At 30.3% G+C, this 15,212-nt stretch overlaps 5 protein-coding genes across 6 annotated transcripts in view; 4 read left to right on the top strand and 1 right to left on the bottom strand.

The window, feature by feature from the left end:
- Window positions 1-7,003, top strand: part of LOC143198816 (GTP cyclohydrolase 1) — a 36,768-nt gene extending 29,765 nt beyond the window's left edge. For both annotated transcript variants that reach the window (XM_076408325.1, XM_076408324.1), the window contains exons 4-5: window positions 2,865-3,147; window positions 5,347-7,003. In XM_076408325.1, coding sequence (XP_076264440.1) covers window positions 2,865-3,147; window positions 5,347-5,476 — 413 coding nt within the window. In that variant the 3' untranslated portion in view covers window positions 5,477-7,003. The remainder of the gene's footprint in view (window positions 1-2,864; window positions 3,148-5,346) is intronic.
- Window positions 7,004-7,125: 122 nt separating this feature from the next.
- On the top strand, window positions 7,126-9,215 carry GPHR (Golgi pH Regulator). The gene is made up of 9 exons (XM_076408315.1): window positions 7,126-7,278; window positions 7,383-7,546; window positions 7,596-7,702; window positions 7,760-7,985; window positions 8,042-8,229; window positions 8,346-8,527; window positions 8,579-8,764; window positions 8,821-8,968; window positions 9,020-9,215. The coding sequence occupies exons 1-9, from the start codon at window positions 7,237-7,239 to the stop codon at window positions 9,136-9,138; spliced, it is 1,362 nt and encodes a 453-aa protein (XP_076264430.1). The 5' UTR covers window positions 7,126-7,236; the 3' UTR covers window positions 9,139-9,215.
- Window positions 9,209-10,474, bottom strand: P32 (complement C1q binding protein P32). Its single transcript, XM_076408322.1, has 5 exons — window positions 10,193-10,474; window positions 9,971-10,121; window positions 9,721-9,914; window positions 9,580-9,668; window positions 9,209-9,525 (listed from the first exon to the last, which is right to left on the bottom strand). The coding sequence occupies exons 1-5, from the start codon at window positions 10,401-10,403 to the stop codon at window positions 9,376-9,378; spliced, it is 795 nt and encodes a 264-aa protein (XP_076264437.1). The 5' UTR covers window positions 10,404-10,474; the 3' UTR covers window positions 9,209-9,375.
- An 84-nt stretch (window positions 10,475-10,558) lies between these two features.
- LOC143198811 (medium-chain specific acyl-CoA dehydrogenase, mitochondrial) lies at window positions 10,559-13,123 on the top strand. The gene is made up of 9 exons (XM_076408316.1): window positions 10,559-10,859; window positions 10,957-11,044; window positions 11,097-11,264; window positions 11,321-11,421; window positions 11,481-11,692; window positions 11,757-12,006; window positions 12,311-12,446; window positions 12,502-12,638; window positions 12,846-13,123. Exons 1-9 carry the CDS (start codon window positions 10,845-10,847, stop codon window positions 12,993-12,995), a joined length of 1,257 nt encoding a protein of 418 aa, XP_076264431.1. The 5' UTR covers window positions 10,559-10,844; the 3' UTR covers window positions 12,996-13,123.
- Window positions 13,124-14,134: 1,011 nt separating this feature from the next.
- The window catches only part of ftz-f1 (ftz transcription factor 1), a 228,197-nt gene continuing 227,119 nt past the window's right edge, over window positions 14,135-15,212 (top strand). The window contains exon 1 of the mRNA XM_076408309.1: window positions 14,135-14,523. Within this exon, the coding sequence (XP_076264424.1) occupies window positions 14,343-14,523 (181 nt within the window). The 5' untranslated portion in view covers window positions 14,135-14,342. The remainder of the gene's footprint in view (window positions 14,524-15,212) is intronic.

Here is a 15,212-nt window from a genome sequence, read left to right on the forward strand (position 1 = left end):
TGTATCCATTCGATTCTGAGATCGTGATGCAGCTGTTCGTTGGTTACGTAGCGATCAGCATTGGTAATTAATCGTAGAACTCAGTTAGATTACTAGTTGGTTTGATGTTTTAGTGCAACCCTATATTTGCATCCCATAGGTTCAGTAACCAATACAGTTGCTTGACTTTGGACAATCGGGCATCCATCAAGCGATATAGTTAGTTTCTTGTCGTTTCGCTGCAATGCAAAATTAACATGGGCAGATTTGGAACTATTAAACTTTATTTTCTAGTCTCCAGTCCATTTGTAGATCTTTTTTCTATAGCCTTAGGCAGAGATATATCTTTTGCCATTATAACTGTGTTGTCAGCAAATGTTCCAAGCACTGTTTAATTTTCTAATGCCTTTTCAACAACCGCTGTTACTTGGTGCGCTTGGTCGATTGTCCAATGATGATTTCGAAATTCAGAATGGATATCTGGTTATCCTATAAGCAGATTTAGCAGCAGTTTCTCAAATAATTTGTATATCGTAGGTAACTGCGAAATAGGCCCGTGAGATCCAACTTTTTCTGCCGGTTTGTCAGACATTAAATTATTTTTTATAAATTCATTAGATAACAACAATATTTATGTAGTTGTTAATTACTGTCGTCGTCTAAATTGAGCATTATTTTTGAAATAATCGGTTTCAAAGATAATTAACTAAAATCGAAAAAGAATCGTTGAAATCAACGAAAGATCAAACATAATTAATAAGAAAGTCTTTCGAGTGCGACTATAAAAGCGCCAACGTTCCCGTCCTTTTTCTGGGTTAATTTTAGGGTCCCGGAAAGCTTTCAGAGCCCGGAGCCGGAAACGTAATTCGATCATTCCGGAAAGCGCTTCCTAATTGGGCTTACGACAAGAAAATTAGTTTCTAAAGTGTAAAGGCAAAACGCGGAGAGACTTGTTGGATTGCCGATACGATGGCCATCTATCGTCTATCGACGGAAGTATTATTTTCAAATTGTGGTTTATTAATTTATATATAGCCTATTCACAGTGGCAGTGAACCTACGTCATCTCAGTTTTTGACATCAAAACGTTGCAATGTTGCCGCATCAACTCTGAGTTTTAGTTCAGTTTGGCTTTAACATACAACAAAATTCTAATCTAAATAAAATAATTGAACTCAAATGTTATCAAATATAATTTATTTTAACGTTATAGTACATCTAAAAACTACAGTTAATTATACAGCCATAATAGTTTATAGGTTAGAGTTATAACCTCTTATCTCTATTGCTTTCAAGAATGTTGTATACTTCTGACAACCGGACCATTTTGACAGGCTCATTCGTTTACATGTTCAAACTAATCAGTCAGCAATATGTCTCTTTTTAATTTAACGAATTTACAAATTGCGGCAGGCAATACATTAAACATCTTGATGACGTATGTATAAAAGAAACTTTGAATAGACTATGTGTATGGTCAATACATAGTAGAACCTACCTCATCTCAATTTTTGAAGTCCAAACGTCGCAATATTACCGCATCAACTCTGTGAGCTTTAATTTATTTTGTCTTTGACATATAACAAAATTCTAAGCAGTCGTTCTTAAATCAGTTATTTATTAATTTGGCCACAAATTTGGATCAAAAATCTTTAGCAGATTCGTCGTTTACTATACTAAATTTATTTTATAATGAAAAAAGGCAAATATTAGTGAGCACTGGAACGAATGTGCTCTACAAACCTTTATACATTAAAACTTGCGAATTATGGATACAAAAACATAACAAAATTTGTGGGACTCCTCATAGTAACTAAGGAAAAACAACACTTAAATAATCTTCTGGTTTAAAAAAGTAGCTTAATTAATTTAATCGATGTCAGAGTTCATGCAAACATGAACACCATTCACACCAGATATGCATTTGATGTACTCGACGCTAATTTTAGAGAATCATAATTGGCATTCGGTAAACTTCGATAGTTTCCGCCTGATTTTGCGGCGTTGCCATTTACTAGCAAACCAGAGGTCGAATCCAACGAACTACAGCGGTCATTTTGAGTTTGACCCTTTAATTTTGCAAATTTGATTCAATTCCATTCTAAATTCGTTATATTTTAGGCATAGTGGACTCTGCGAAAGAAAATGCAGATAAATATGACTCGATGTTTATGTAAGCGTACCTAATCAAAATCTGATTGTTGATCATATAGTCATTCCACAACATTCAAATTAAACAAGAAACATTCAGGTTTGGCTTGCTTGAAGATTTTCAATGTCTTTCTATTTTCGTAAAAATATTACCACTTCTAAATTTGAACGAAATAGATCAGTAATTGACAAGAGTGTATCAAAAGTGACAGTTATGAAAATCTGTTAAAAATATGGTTGCAGCCAAACAAGCTGCTAAAATTCCAATGGGTGCTATATTGGATGAAAACCAAGATTATTTAAGCGATGCCAATTTGGAAAATCTGTATTAATATAATATTCACTAAGCCAACCATGAAGATTAATTTGTGAATTCAATATAATTTATATTCTATTTATTTTTATTCTTCAAATATAAGTATAATTTACAAGAACTGGCACCGTTGCAAATTCCTTGATTCTCCAAAATTAGACTCCTATCTTTTAATGTGAGCCAATTATCCGCAACTAAAGCATTATACCCACTCTTTTCTTGGAAGGTTGTCTGATATGACTCTCTCTGATAGTAATCAAAAGTAATTTGCAATAAAAATCATTTTAAGAACACATTCTTATCAGGTTAAGATTTGAAAATGTGAAGAAATAGATTCTTAAACAAGTTTCTAAACTGGAATACCCTGTTTAAGAAACTTTACAAACCAAATATTAATTATTTCTTCTTCGTTTTATTTTAGAAGTCCTGAACGATGCAATATTCGACGAGGATCATGACGAAATGGTTGTCGTAAGGGACATCGAAATGTTCTCGATGTGTGAACACCATCTAGTCCCATTTTATGGAAAGGTTTCCATTGGATACTTGCCATCGGGCAAAGTTTTAGGTCTGAGTAAATTAGCCAGAATCGTAGAGATTTTCTCTAGAAGGCTTCAGGTACAAGAGAGACTCACCAAGCAAATCGCCATAGCGGTATTGAAAGCTGTACAACCAAATGGTGTAGCTGTGATCATTGAGGGGACGTAAGTCATTTTATTTAATGATCAGTAAGTTTCTAGCTGATAAAAGTTTATTAAACATTTAACTTTACGTTATTGCTTTCCGGCTCGTCCATTAAAACAGTCAAAACACGTCAGCACGTCGCAATGTTGCCACGTCTAATATTTTCACGAATTTTGCAGACATTTGGCAATATGGCCGAAGAATATATTCCGACGCATTCTGTTTCTTTTTAACTAGGAATAGCAATTCATTTTGAATAAGAGTTAGAAAAACAAGTTACTTAAATGACCAAGTGAGTTAATTTGATTTTAAAATCTCTGTCAGTAGCGCTTTAGTAGTTATTAAAATTGTTTAACAGCCATAAAAGACCAGCAAAAATTCATATATAAAGGAAGAAAAAACCTCCTAATAGAATAGTTATGTTTTTAATATTAAATGTAAGGCATTAATTTGCGAACTGTCAATATAGCTGAATGAGTATGTAGCATTATTATCCTAAATATGTCAAAGTATACACCCAAGTGTTTTCAGATGATGGCCCTCAATTACAACTAAACTGAATTATATATAATCTACAATAGCATCATTACCAAACATGTTTGATGTTGCCAAGTTTCAATAAATAAATGTTAGTGCCTGCTATAGCTTGCCTGGATCCAAAAGTCGTTGCTGGTCATCTGACGTATTCACATTTGACATTAACATTGACATGATTGACATTTTGTCATATGACCCTTTGTTACTGAAACTGAATTTTAAATCATCTACAGCGGCGTCTTTAGTAAGCATTTTTAGTGTTGCCAGATCTCAATACTATGCATTTCTAAGTACCAAACTTTTTAATTATAAAATTTAAATAGAATCAACCTCCTACACTCTTGATTCTAGCGCTGCCATTCTTCACCTGCCGAATTCGCCGGCGTTCAACTGTCAAAATATTTTGTGACATTGACGTTGACTTTGACATGACTCAATTTCTTTTATTATTAAATTCATAAAAATGACAGAAAGCTGAATGTAGACTAGATAGAGAAGGAAAGCACAATTTAAATTATATTTTAATCCCACATCTTAAAAAATAAATACTTGGGATTAAGAGAATGTTTCAAATACTCACATACCATCGGTATAGCAATTTAGAATTGTGTTAGTGACAAATTACAACTACATTATATTATATTTCCTAGATATTTATCCTGATTGTGAATGGTGCAAAATTAAAATGATGTCAATAAAAAATATTGATATTTCAAAGGCAACTAGATACGATTCTGTTCGAAACTATTTCTATAATTGTTTTTTATTCATTAGTACATTCTTGAAAACGATTTTACGTAAAATTAATTACGATCAGAGAGCGTTTTCTATTATCCCTGAGGTCTGACGTTTTCTATGTTCAAAATAAGCAGGTTTTATATAAATTTCTTGTAATATTGTTCTCTGTCATTTCTAGTTGAAAAGAATGTATTATATTTGAATGGATGTTCCAAAATTGTTTACTAACAATAATCGAAACATTGTTATTAATTATTTTTTACACAAAGTAGATCCGACCAGCTAGAAACTTAACGTGAATGGGAATAAATAATATTATAATGAATACTTATCTAAAGAGTTATATAAATTTAGTTTGAAATGTAGTTTATAAATTAATTTACAGCCAACAGTTCATACAGCAACATTACCAATTATTCCATAATATATACTTCAAACTATTAAATACAATGTTCTTAATAACAGCGAGTGGATATCGAAATAGAATGAGACCAGCTGAGATATAACCCATCCAATAAAACAACCAATGCACGTTATTATTCCTAAAAATATAAAATTAGTTTTAAATTCGGAGCCGAGTTTTTCTTTTTATTTCATATTAGTTAAAAAGAGATAGATCGCTATCTGATGTGTTGGAACATATAATTGAATCAACCTATCAAATTAGATTTGCGTGGATAGTGGGTCATGTTGCCAAACATCCGTAAAATTCTTAAAAACATTAGGGATAATAGAGATTATAAACCGGAAATAGTTGTAAATTAAAATTCTAAGTTGATCCGGCAACATGGCGACGTGTTTACGATTGGTTGTTTTATTATACGGGCTATATTAACGAAATTCTATCACAAAAGACAAATATTTTTATACAGAAACTATATTCCCATTCCTTAAAACGGATTTTTTTGTGATTTATGTGACTATTTCGTTAATTTGTTTCATAGCCACATGTGCATGGTGATGAGAGGAGTACAGAAGATCAACAGTAAAACGGTAACGTCCACCATGCTTGGAGTTTTCCGGGATGATCAACGAACCAGGGAGGAATTTTTGAAACTGGCTCTGGGGAATTGAATTTTGTAAGATAAACTTAGATAATTCTGGCTTAGTGGTACTGGTAGTCGTTAAAATCTAAAATACCAGTACTACGGACGACAATTATTTCAGTCTACATAAAACTACAATACGTTTTGCGTAATCGGCCAGCTGTGGTGGCTGGAACCTTGAAACAAAAAGAATAACAAAAGAAAGAGATTAAATAAATATGTCATTTTATAATTTTATGGTTTTTTATAGAGTAGGTAATTGAAATCAAGGCTCGGAGTCGCATTCCCCTTCGAGATACTTTACATCAATTAGTTCTTTTGTGATTAGTATCGCCACTGTATCGAATAATTGTCTTGGTTCTTGTCTATCAAACAAAAATGCCAGGAAATATTGGATATATACAGCGTGTATATATAAAGATATGTAGGGTTACTATCTCAAAAATAAGCAATTGTAGTGTAATTGGAAGAACAAGTAAAATACTCCAGTATATGAATTTCCACATGCTGTCTATCACTTAAAACGAATGTCAAGGCTAACTTGAATTCTGAAATTAATTTTGACATTTGGTACATGCAACGAAAGATACAAGAAATATATTTTGTAAAAAATCGAAATTATCAATAGTTTTTTAAACACTACAATTTATCCTTGATTAAAACTAATTATGGTTTTCCTGTATCGTATTTACTTTCTGGGACTTAACCATGTTAAGATTAATCACAACCTCATAATCATTATACCTTACACATACAATGGGGAAACTAGATCAATTTCACTTAAAAGATGTTAAGTCTTCCAATTCTCTTACAACTCCTTGAGCTAATATACTTTTTCTTACTATATTTATGCGTTGCAGTTAATTAAATTAAAAATGAACCTGAAAAAAATATTTAAATGCTTGTTCTTCCATTATGTACAATCTATATTTAGAAACAAGTATTCACATAAAGACAAATATATTTCGTAAAATGATCATACACCACACCTTAGTTTAATGTTCGTTTTGCAACTTAATTTTTGCGAAATATTCCGCACCTGGCTAGATACTGCCATTTTATATATACGTATTTCTCAAATTCAGTCCTGAGGTAACCATTTCTATTGTTGTGTTAATTCGGTTGATTTTTTAAAATCTCTTATTGAATTTAACCGAAATTTAAAACTATTTGTTAATTTGAGTTCTAACTTTTTTTTATTAATAAATCATTGTATGTAAATAAGAAATAAATTGCTAGAGTAAAAGAAATTAATGGACCATGATATTAAAATATACAAATATGCAAAAACGTCTATATATTTAATGTTGTGTCTATGTTAAACTGTGATATACATCAAAACAATAAAAATATATAAAACGTATACACTGTTAATACATAAAAAGCCTTATTTGTAAATTTAATATGTTATTTAGCAATGTAACAATTTTAGTTAATATGTTCTTTGTCTTATTATAAAAAATCTGCATACATGAACTTGTATTGATCTATTTGTTGTTTTATACTACAGACAATCATTATAAAAAATATGTCATATAAATATATGTTTAAGAAATATATCCTCTAGTTTTAATACAAGTTATAACCATAAAGAAACTCTATAATTGTAACCTCAGTTAATGTCTTGACATTCTAAATCATTAGGCAACTAAAAATACATTCTCTTGTTATAATGACGTGTAGTTAACCTCTTCTGTCGAATCCCTAAACATTTAGTAAACAAAACTGAAACTATAAGCATTTCAAAAATAAGTTTTGGTCAAGTAATGAAAAAAATACATCTAAATAATGACATTCGTTTTCGACAGCACAGTAGTATTTTCTTCTCAGGTATGTGAATAACTTTTATGTTACAATGGCTTTTTATCAATTTATCAATAATGATTAAGAAGTAGTGTTAATAAACTCAAACTAAAAACACAGTATTATTGCAGGTGCTATTTTTTGTTGGGGCATGGATATTCTTTATGAAACAATTATTCAAAGACTATGAAGTGCGACATGTAATGGTTCAACTGATTTTTAGTATTACTCTTACATTGTCTTGTACAATGTTTGAACTTATTATATTTGAAATTTTGGCATTTCTTGATTCGAGGTTTGTATAAATAAAATTACTGTATTAATCTATTAACAACTCTATTTAGTTCTAGATATTTTTACTGGCATTTGATGCTTTATTTGCTGCTTTTTGTGGTAATTGTACTAAACCCTTTTTATATTTCATACTACTGTATTAGTAACATAAGATATGGTAAATATATATAATAAAAATATATTATTTTCTTACTAAATATACAATTATTTTTAGTAAGGGTGGATTATGTTAAACATCTTACTATTCTTACATGGTTAGTATTCCTGGCTGTTTTTTGGAAGATAGCCGATCCTTTTCCAATAAATCATCCCAACCAAGGATTTTTTAGTATAGAGTCACTAGTTTCTAGAATAGGAGTGATTGGTGTAACAGTAATGGCTTTATTGTCAGGATTTGGTGCTGTTAATTATCCATACACATCAATGAAATATTTTATGAGGTTCTTGATTTTATTTAAGAAAATATTGGAACACTTTGTTTAATGATTTATTTTAGGGAAGTGTCTGTGGCTGATGTGTTAAATATAGAAAAAAGACTGATGCAAACAATGGATATGATAGTAATAAGGAAAAAGAGAATTGCTATAGTAAAAAAGCAGCAATCGCAGGAAAAAGTTAATTCTGTTACAAAAACAGGCATTTGGGAATTATTGTCTTCTGTAACAGGGAATAGAAACAATGAAAGTAAATAATAAGTATTTTAAATAGTATAGCCTTTTGTCAATAGCCTTTGGCCATTTGTCTCTATTACATCTTGTATTATAGCAAAAACAAACTAAATACAAGAAATTTTATTTTAGATATTAGTCAGTTGAAATTAGAAATTGGTGGTCTGGAAGAAATGAGTAGACAACTCTTCCTGGAAGCACATGAAAATAGAAATATGCTTGAGAGAATTGAATGGTCTAAAACTTGGAAAGGAATTTATTTTAATTTCCTTGGATACATATTTTCTGGTTACTGCTTATGGAAAATATTTATTGTAAGTAAGAAATTATAAGTAATTATTGATGTTATGTTTTAAATATTTCAGTGTACAATAAATATAGTGTTTGACAGAGTAGGAAAAAAAGATCCCGTAACGAGAGGAATAGAAATAGCAGTTCATTGGATGGGTTTTGATTTTGATGTTAACTTTTGGTCTCAACAAATCTCTTTTTATCTGGTTGGATGTATCGTTGTTACATCAATTAGAGGTCTTTTACTTACATTAACTAAGGTATTTTTTTAAAGAGAGCCTAAATAATTTATTATCAATATAATTTACTTTTCCAGTTCTTTAACCGTATGTCATCTAGCAAGAGTTCTAACATAATAGTTTTAGTGTTAGCCCAAATAATGGGAATGTACTTTGTATCATCAGTTCTACTGCTAAGAATGAATATGCCAGCACAGTACAGGATAATTATTACACAAGTGTTAGGTAATGAAATTTTAAACAAATTAATCAAATTGTAACCTTTGTTTTCTTTAGGTGCTTTACAGTTTAACTTCTATCACAGATGGTTTGATGTAATTTTTCTTGTAAGCGCTTTAGGTAGTATAGTAACTTTATATCTAGCACATAAACCTCCTGTTAAAGATAACATATAATATTTTTTCATAGTTACTATTATTTATTTACATGCCTTTATTTTATACTGCTAATAATAAAAAGTATAAATTGACACAATTCACTTTTATTTTCCTTTTTGTACATAAAAAAACTCCAAAACAGGAACAAGCTTCCAAATAACAAGTACGGAACGAGATATAAATTAAAATTAAATTATGTTTTTAAAACATATTGTATCACTTCTTATAACTTAACGCTAATTAACTAGTACAGTTTTATTTTCCAGAAATGAATTTTGATAATCCTTCTAATAATCCAATATATGCTGAATGCTCATATGCTGTGCTGTAACTTGAAAGCTTTTCTACAAATTCATTTGTGATTCCTTTTTCCTCCAGATAATTCAAAATCAGATCATATAAATACTGAAATACATACACAACGTTAAATTTAATACAATACATCTTCAGTTAACTTACAGAGTCTAACACTTCTCCAGAAACAGAATATACATTTTCATTCCATTCCCCATTGTAAATACTGATTTCATCTACTCCAAATGTGTCATCTAGAAAACATTCCTTTAAGAAATATATCGCCTCATAATTTGGAAAACTTACTATAGCCATCATCCTGTTCGTTTGCTGATACAAATGAACATAACACACTAATGGTGGTATCACCACGTGATAAATCAATTTTAAAAGCAGGTTTTGATTTTAATTCACCAATTTCAGGCTTATCCATATTTTCATGAATTTCAGGTTCAGCATCAGTGTCTACTGAGTGATTTACATTGAAACTAATTTTAATCCTACAAAAGATCTACTTTGTATCAATGAATACCATTATTATTTTTATATCTCTTACGTTTCAGCATCAGTCTTTTTTGTCAGTGTCACTTCAGCCCCATTTAAATTTGCCTTAAAACCATCTACTTCAGTGGGAATTGTTTTAACTTTTTGGGCCTTTCTTTCAGCCAGAATTTCCTCTGTTAAAAATTCGACTAGTTCCCTTTCAGCTAAAAATATAAATGTTTAAATCTATTATGTGCATATATAAACATTTAATTTTAAAATATAAAACTAATACCTTTGCTGTGAATGTCTCTTTTATTAATAAAATCACATTTACTCGACTTGCTTGAAACTGAAGTACCTTGTGAATTAACATTATTCATATACCATATATTTCTGATTAATGCTTTAGGCATAATAGTATTCGAGAATATCCTTGGTTTCGCCGAGTTAGTAAGAACTCTTAATGAATTTAATCTTAATGTGAATTTAAATATGGAATTCATTTTGAATTAAATTTAAATTTCAAAACTGAAAACGTGCTTTTAAACCGGCACCTATTTGTCTTTAAAATGACAGTAGACAAATATAAATGTCAAAGTTAAGCGTTTTTGATGATGAAAAATTTTGCAGATATTTATGACGTCATTGCACGAAAAATAGAAATATAATCATTTATAATATCAAAAAACAGTCTTACATTTTTTGCATCTTTTATATGAAATATTATGTTTTAAAAGTAAATTCACCTTTACTTTTTCTTATATTACCATATATTAAAAATAGCCAAGGGTACAAAGTCCAAAGGTCGAAATATTGTTTTTCCCATCTTGTTTTCGCTATTTACAGTTTTATAAAACAAAGTTCATTCTGAATTATATACCATTCGACTTTTCCGTTCAAATTAATGATATAGTCGGCATACTAGTTCTACTTATCCCCCAATAATGGCATTTTCACGGGTGAGAAATTTTATACAGCATTTTAAAAGGAATATTTATGCATGTTGAATACTGTTTTATGAACAAAATATGTTAATAAGTGCGTATTTCATTTCAGTTCGCTAAAGGTCTAGCCAAAACTACTCTAAGACCCCTTTTATTAAATAAGAACTTTTCTTCCAATGTGTCCGTAGGTTATAACTTTGGTAAGTTTAAAAAATAGATCTTTTCATTATCATCCATTTTAAAAATTTATAGAGCTAAATGAAACTCAAAGAGAATTTCAAGACACTGCAAGAAAATTTGCAAGGGAAGAAGTCATTCCCCTGGCACCTGTTCTTGATAAAACTGGAGATTATCCTTGGGAGCTTTTAAAGAAAGCTCACGGTTTAGGACTTATTAACTGTCATATACCTGAAGAATGTGGTAATAGTCTGTTCTTAATAATAATAAACAATTGATAAACTCCATTCATATTTTAGGAGGATTAAATATGGGTGTATTTGATGCTTGTATAATATTGGAAGAAATCGCTTATGCATGTACAGGAATAGCAACTGCTTTGGAAGGGACATCATTGGGGGTATGCCTAAAATAACATAATAAACAAGTTTAGTCTTAATGTTATGCCTATGTTTTTAGCAAACACCTGTTTTATTAACAGGTACTCCTGAGCAGAAAAAGAAGTATTTGGGTCGTTTAATTGAAGAGCCTTTAGTTGCTGCTTATTGTGTCACAGAACCTGGTGCAGGTTCAGATGTAAATGGTCTTAAAACAAGAGCAGAAAAAAAAGGTGACGAATATATTTTAAACGGCCAAAAAATGTGGATCACCGGTGGGGGTGTCGCCAATTGGTTAGTCTCATTAAAGATTTCAGGAAATATATAATTAATTTTTCTTCCTATATATATGATTTAGGTACTTTTTATTAGCTAGAACTAATCCAGATCCTAAATGTCCAGCAAATAAAGCTTTTACTGGATTTATTGTTGAAAGGGACTGGCCCGGTGTAACACCTGGCCGAAAAGAAATTAACATGGGTCAAAGGGCTTCTGACACTCGCGGCATCACATTTGAAGATGTCAGGATACCAAAAGAAAATGTTCTTTTGGGTGAAGGCGATGGTTTCAAAATTGCTATGCAAACTTTTGATAAAACCAGACCACCAGTAAGTACCAATATATGTGATATTTGAGTTCATTTATATCTTATCTGTTTTGAAGTATTGTTTCTAATACTTTTGTTTTTATATCTTATGAACTTTGCATTTTGGACAGGTAGAAAAGTTCAATATTTAATTATATCTAAGGTATAATTCCACCTAAAATTTATTTATATCATTAAGGATATTTTTTTGATAATGCCATGTTTTACTTTATGATTTAGTAAATAATATGTCCACTCAAAAAGATTATTATTCTGGTTGATAATGCAGTTTCACTTTATTTTTTATTATATTGAATTCCTTATAGGTTGCTTGTTCAGCTACTGGTTTAGCACAAAGATGTTTAGACGAAGCTTCTAAATATGCAATTGAACGTAAAGCCTTTGGCACCCAAATATTTAATCATCAAGCTGTTGCTTTTATGTTGGCAGATATGGCAATAGGTACTGAAATCAACAAAATATATGTTAAACAGAAGGTTATGTGTTTTGTTTTCAGGTGTTGAAACTGGTCGGTTAGCATGGATGAAAGCAGCATGGGAAACTGATCATGGTATAAGAAACAGTTATTCTGCTGCAGTAGCTAAAGGATACTGTGCTGATATGGCAAATAAATGTGCCAGTGATGCTGTACAGGTATAGTTTTATATATATATATATATATATATATATATATATATATATATATATATGTGTATTATTCAGTTATTATGTCTACAAATGTGGCATATGGCAAAATTGCTTTGATGTTAATTTAATTTATATAATTAGTTATATTATGATAATAACCTGCATTCTTTACACATTCATTTAGTCGAAAACATGTATACATATTTTTTTTAGGTTTTCGGTGGTAATGGCTTTAACAGTGAATATCCTGTGGAGAAACTAATGAGAGATGCAAAAATCTTCCAAATATATGAGGGAACCTCCCAAATTCAAAGACTGATTATCTCTAGGCACTTGATGGAGAGAGCAAAAAGCCTTAGTTAATCAAGTTAATTATTATTTTTTACCTTTACATTTTTATTAGAAAATCACTTTAATGTTTCTTCTTATATATTGATTATGTGGATATAGCACTTGTTTTTATACCTATAAATATATGTGTTTACAGATTATGACTTCCTTTTCATACTTTCTCAAATTAACCTTTTTCGAAAAACGTAGGTTATGTGCAGATTTTCTATCAAACAGAATAATAGAAATACGTAATGAAACGATGTTACTAGATTTTAAAAAAAACTGTTGGTATAAGTATAATTAATTAGGAGTAAATAAGTCGTTTAACTGAAGTTAATGGTTACAATTGTTATATAAATATTTTAAAAATTATCTAATAAATACAGTAATATTAAATTATTTATTTATTCACAGAAAGAATCTGAACTATGGTAATTTTGATTAATATATTTCGATATTTTACAGTTATTTTAAAAGTACACCTATATTTATAAATAAAAGTGATATAACTAACATGGAATATTTTTATTTGACATCAAAATCAAAGAATCTCTTGTAAAGGAATGCTTTAAAATTTTTAATAAAATTAACGGCATTTGAAATATAGAAACAAGATCCACATTTATCAAAGTATGACATTTATTATTCAAGTGTTACCTGTTTACGACAATGCACTTTTGTAAGACTGAATTAAATAACTGTGTTGATATTATTGTTTAATTTAGATGGCAAATTGCAGCTCGGCTAACAAAGATAATATGTTATAAACAATAGTCCCGCCTAAAATTTAAAATATAATTGACGTTTGCGCAGTAGCCGCCTAATCAAGTCAGCATCTCAATAATTTTGAATACTAAATATATAAAAAAATATATATTCTTCTATCTACGTGAAAAATATACACATGTTCACGACAAAAAGTATTTAAAAATTATTCTAAATTATGCAATCGCATTTGGAAGCGATTACTACAGTGACCTACTTCTGAGTGAGAAAGTTGTTTTATAATAAAAACGACTGAAATTTAAGTTGTACAGCCATAATATGATTTTTTGATAAATAAAGATAGTATTTTAATGGTTGATAGGTGATTTTGATGATACTTTTCTTTGGGAAAAATAAAAAAAAATTGAATGCAGTTATGAAACCAGTTGCGTCATTGAGTAGTAAGACATGTCTGCTGTCATAAGTGACTGCAAAGTGTAAGAGAAGTGGCCTAGAGACCTACATTTCATAAAACGTTTTAATTTTGCATAGCTAAAGAAATAGAAATTAGTGAAACCTTGGCGGGAAGTTGAAGGTCAGAGCTCTTCAAGGCTCTGGGGCGCGATTTTTTCGGTTATCATTACGGGATAAGTGGGAAATCGCGTAAACAATATGCACGACGAGACGCAAAGCGTTCCGAGCTCTGTTGCCGTTTCTACAATAGCACAGGAGGAAAACAGCTCGACGCCATCCCTTTCAGTGGTTACAACCGACGTCGATTTAGAAATAAATACAGACAATGAAACTGTCGAAATACCAGTGCCTTTTTCGGAAATAGCCACCACTAATGCAGGTACAAATTTCACCTATTTTGCAGGTTATAAAAACGTTGTAAACCAGTTCTGAATGCTAATTATGCCGTAGATTCACTTTTGTTAGAATAATCTAGGTGCCAGTAAAAGCAACAATTGAAAGGGAAATTTGTTTACTGTTTTTATCACTTTCTTTGTAAAGGCTTTTTAAAACATTTTTAGAAGGTTACGCCCGCTTATTTTTTTCATTAAAATTGACTATTTTATGTTTCAAACCGTTTGGTGATAGAGCATTTGAATTTTAAATCACCCTTCCGTCATTAGTTAATCGATGTTTGACCTAGAAATCGTTCGCAGGAAGACAACATTTAACCTAGACCACCCTAGACAAGAAATAGATAAATAGGAAAGCATATCTAGCATAATAGGTCAGGTTCAAGCGTACAGGTGCAACAAGATAGAAAAGGAGGGACTGTACGTTAAGCCTTTGTGTACGCGCATGTTCTAGAACTTAGTACGGTCGAGTTTGAATGTAAAGAGTTGATTTTTCATTTGCTATTATTTTTATTATTCACATAATTATATTAATGAAAATTTGAAAATTATTAAAGGTCTGATTTACATGGTATATATAAATTTAAAAAAAGATTAGAGTTATTTGTATACATAATCGTTATCAAATTGTGTGTGAAAATAAAAGTATGTGTATAAAAACAGTGTAACAGATAAG

The sequence above is a fragment of the Rhynchophorus ferrugineus genome, unplaced genomic scaffold, assembly GCF_030347505.1.
Source record: "Rhynchophorus ferrugineus isolate W39M unplaced genomic scaffold, kcgeb_rfMv2 rfM6, whole genome shotgun sequence".
NCBI lineage: Eukaryota > Metazoa > Arthropoda > Insecta > Coleoptera > Curculionidae > Rhynchophorus > Rhynchophorus ferrugineus.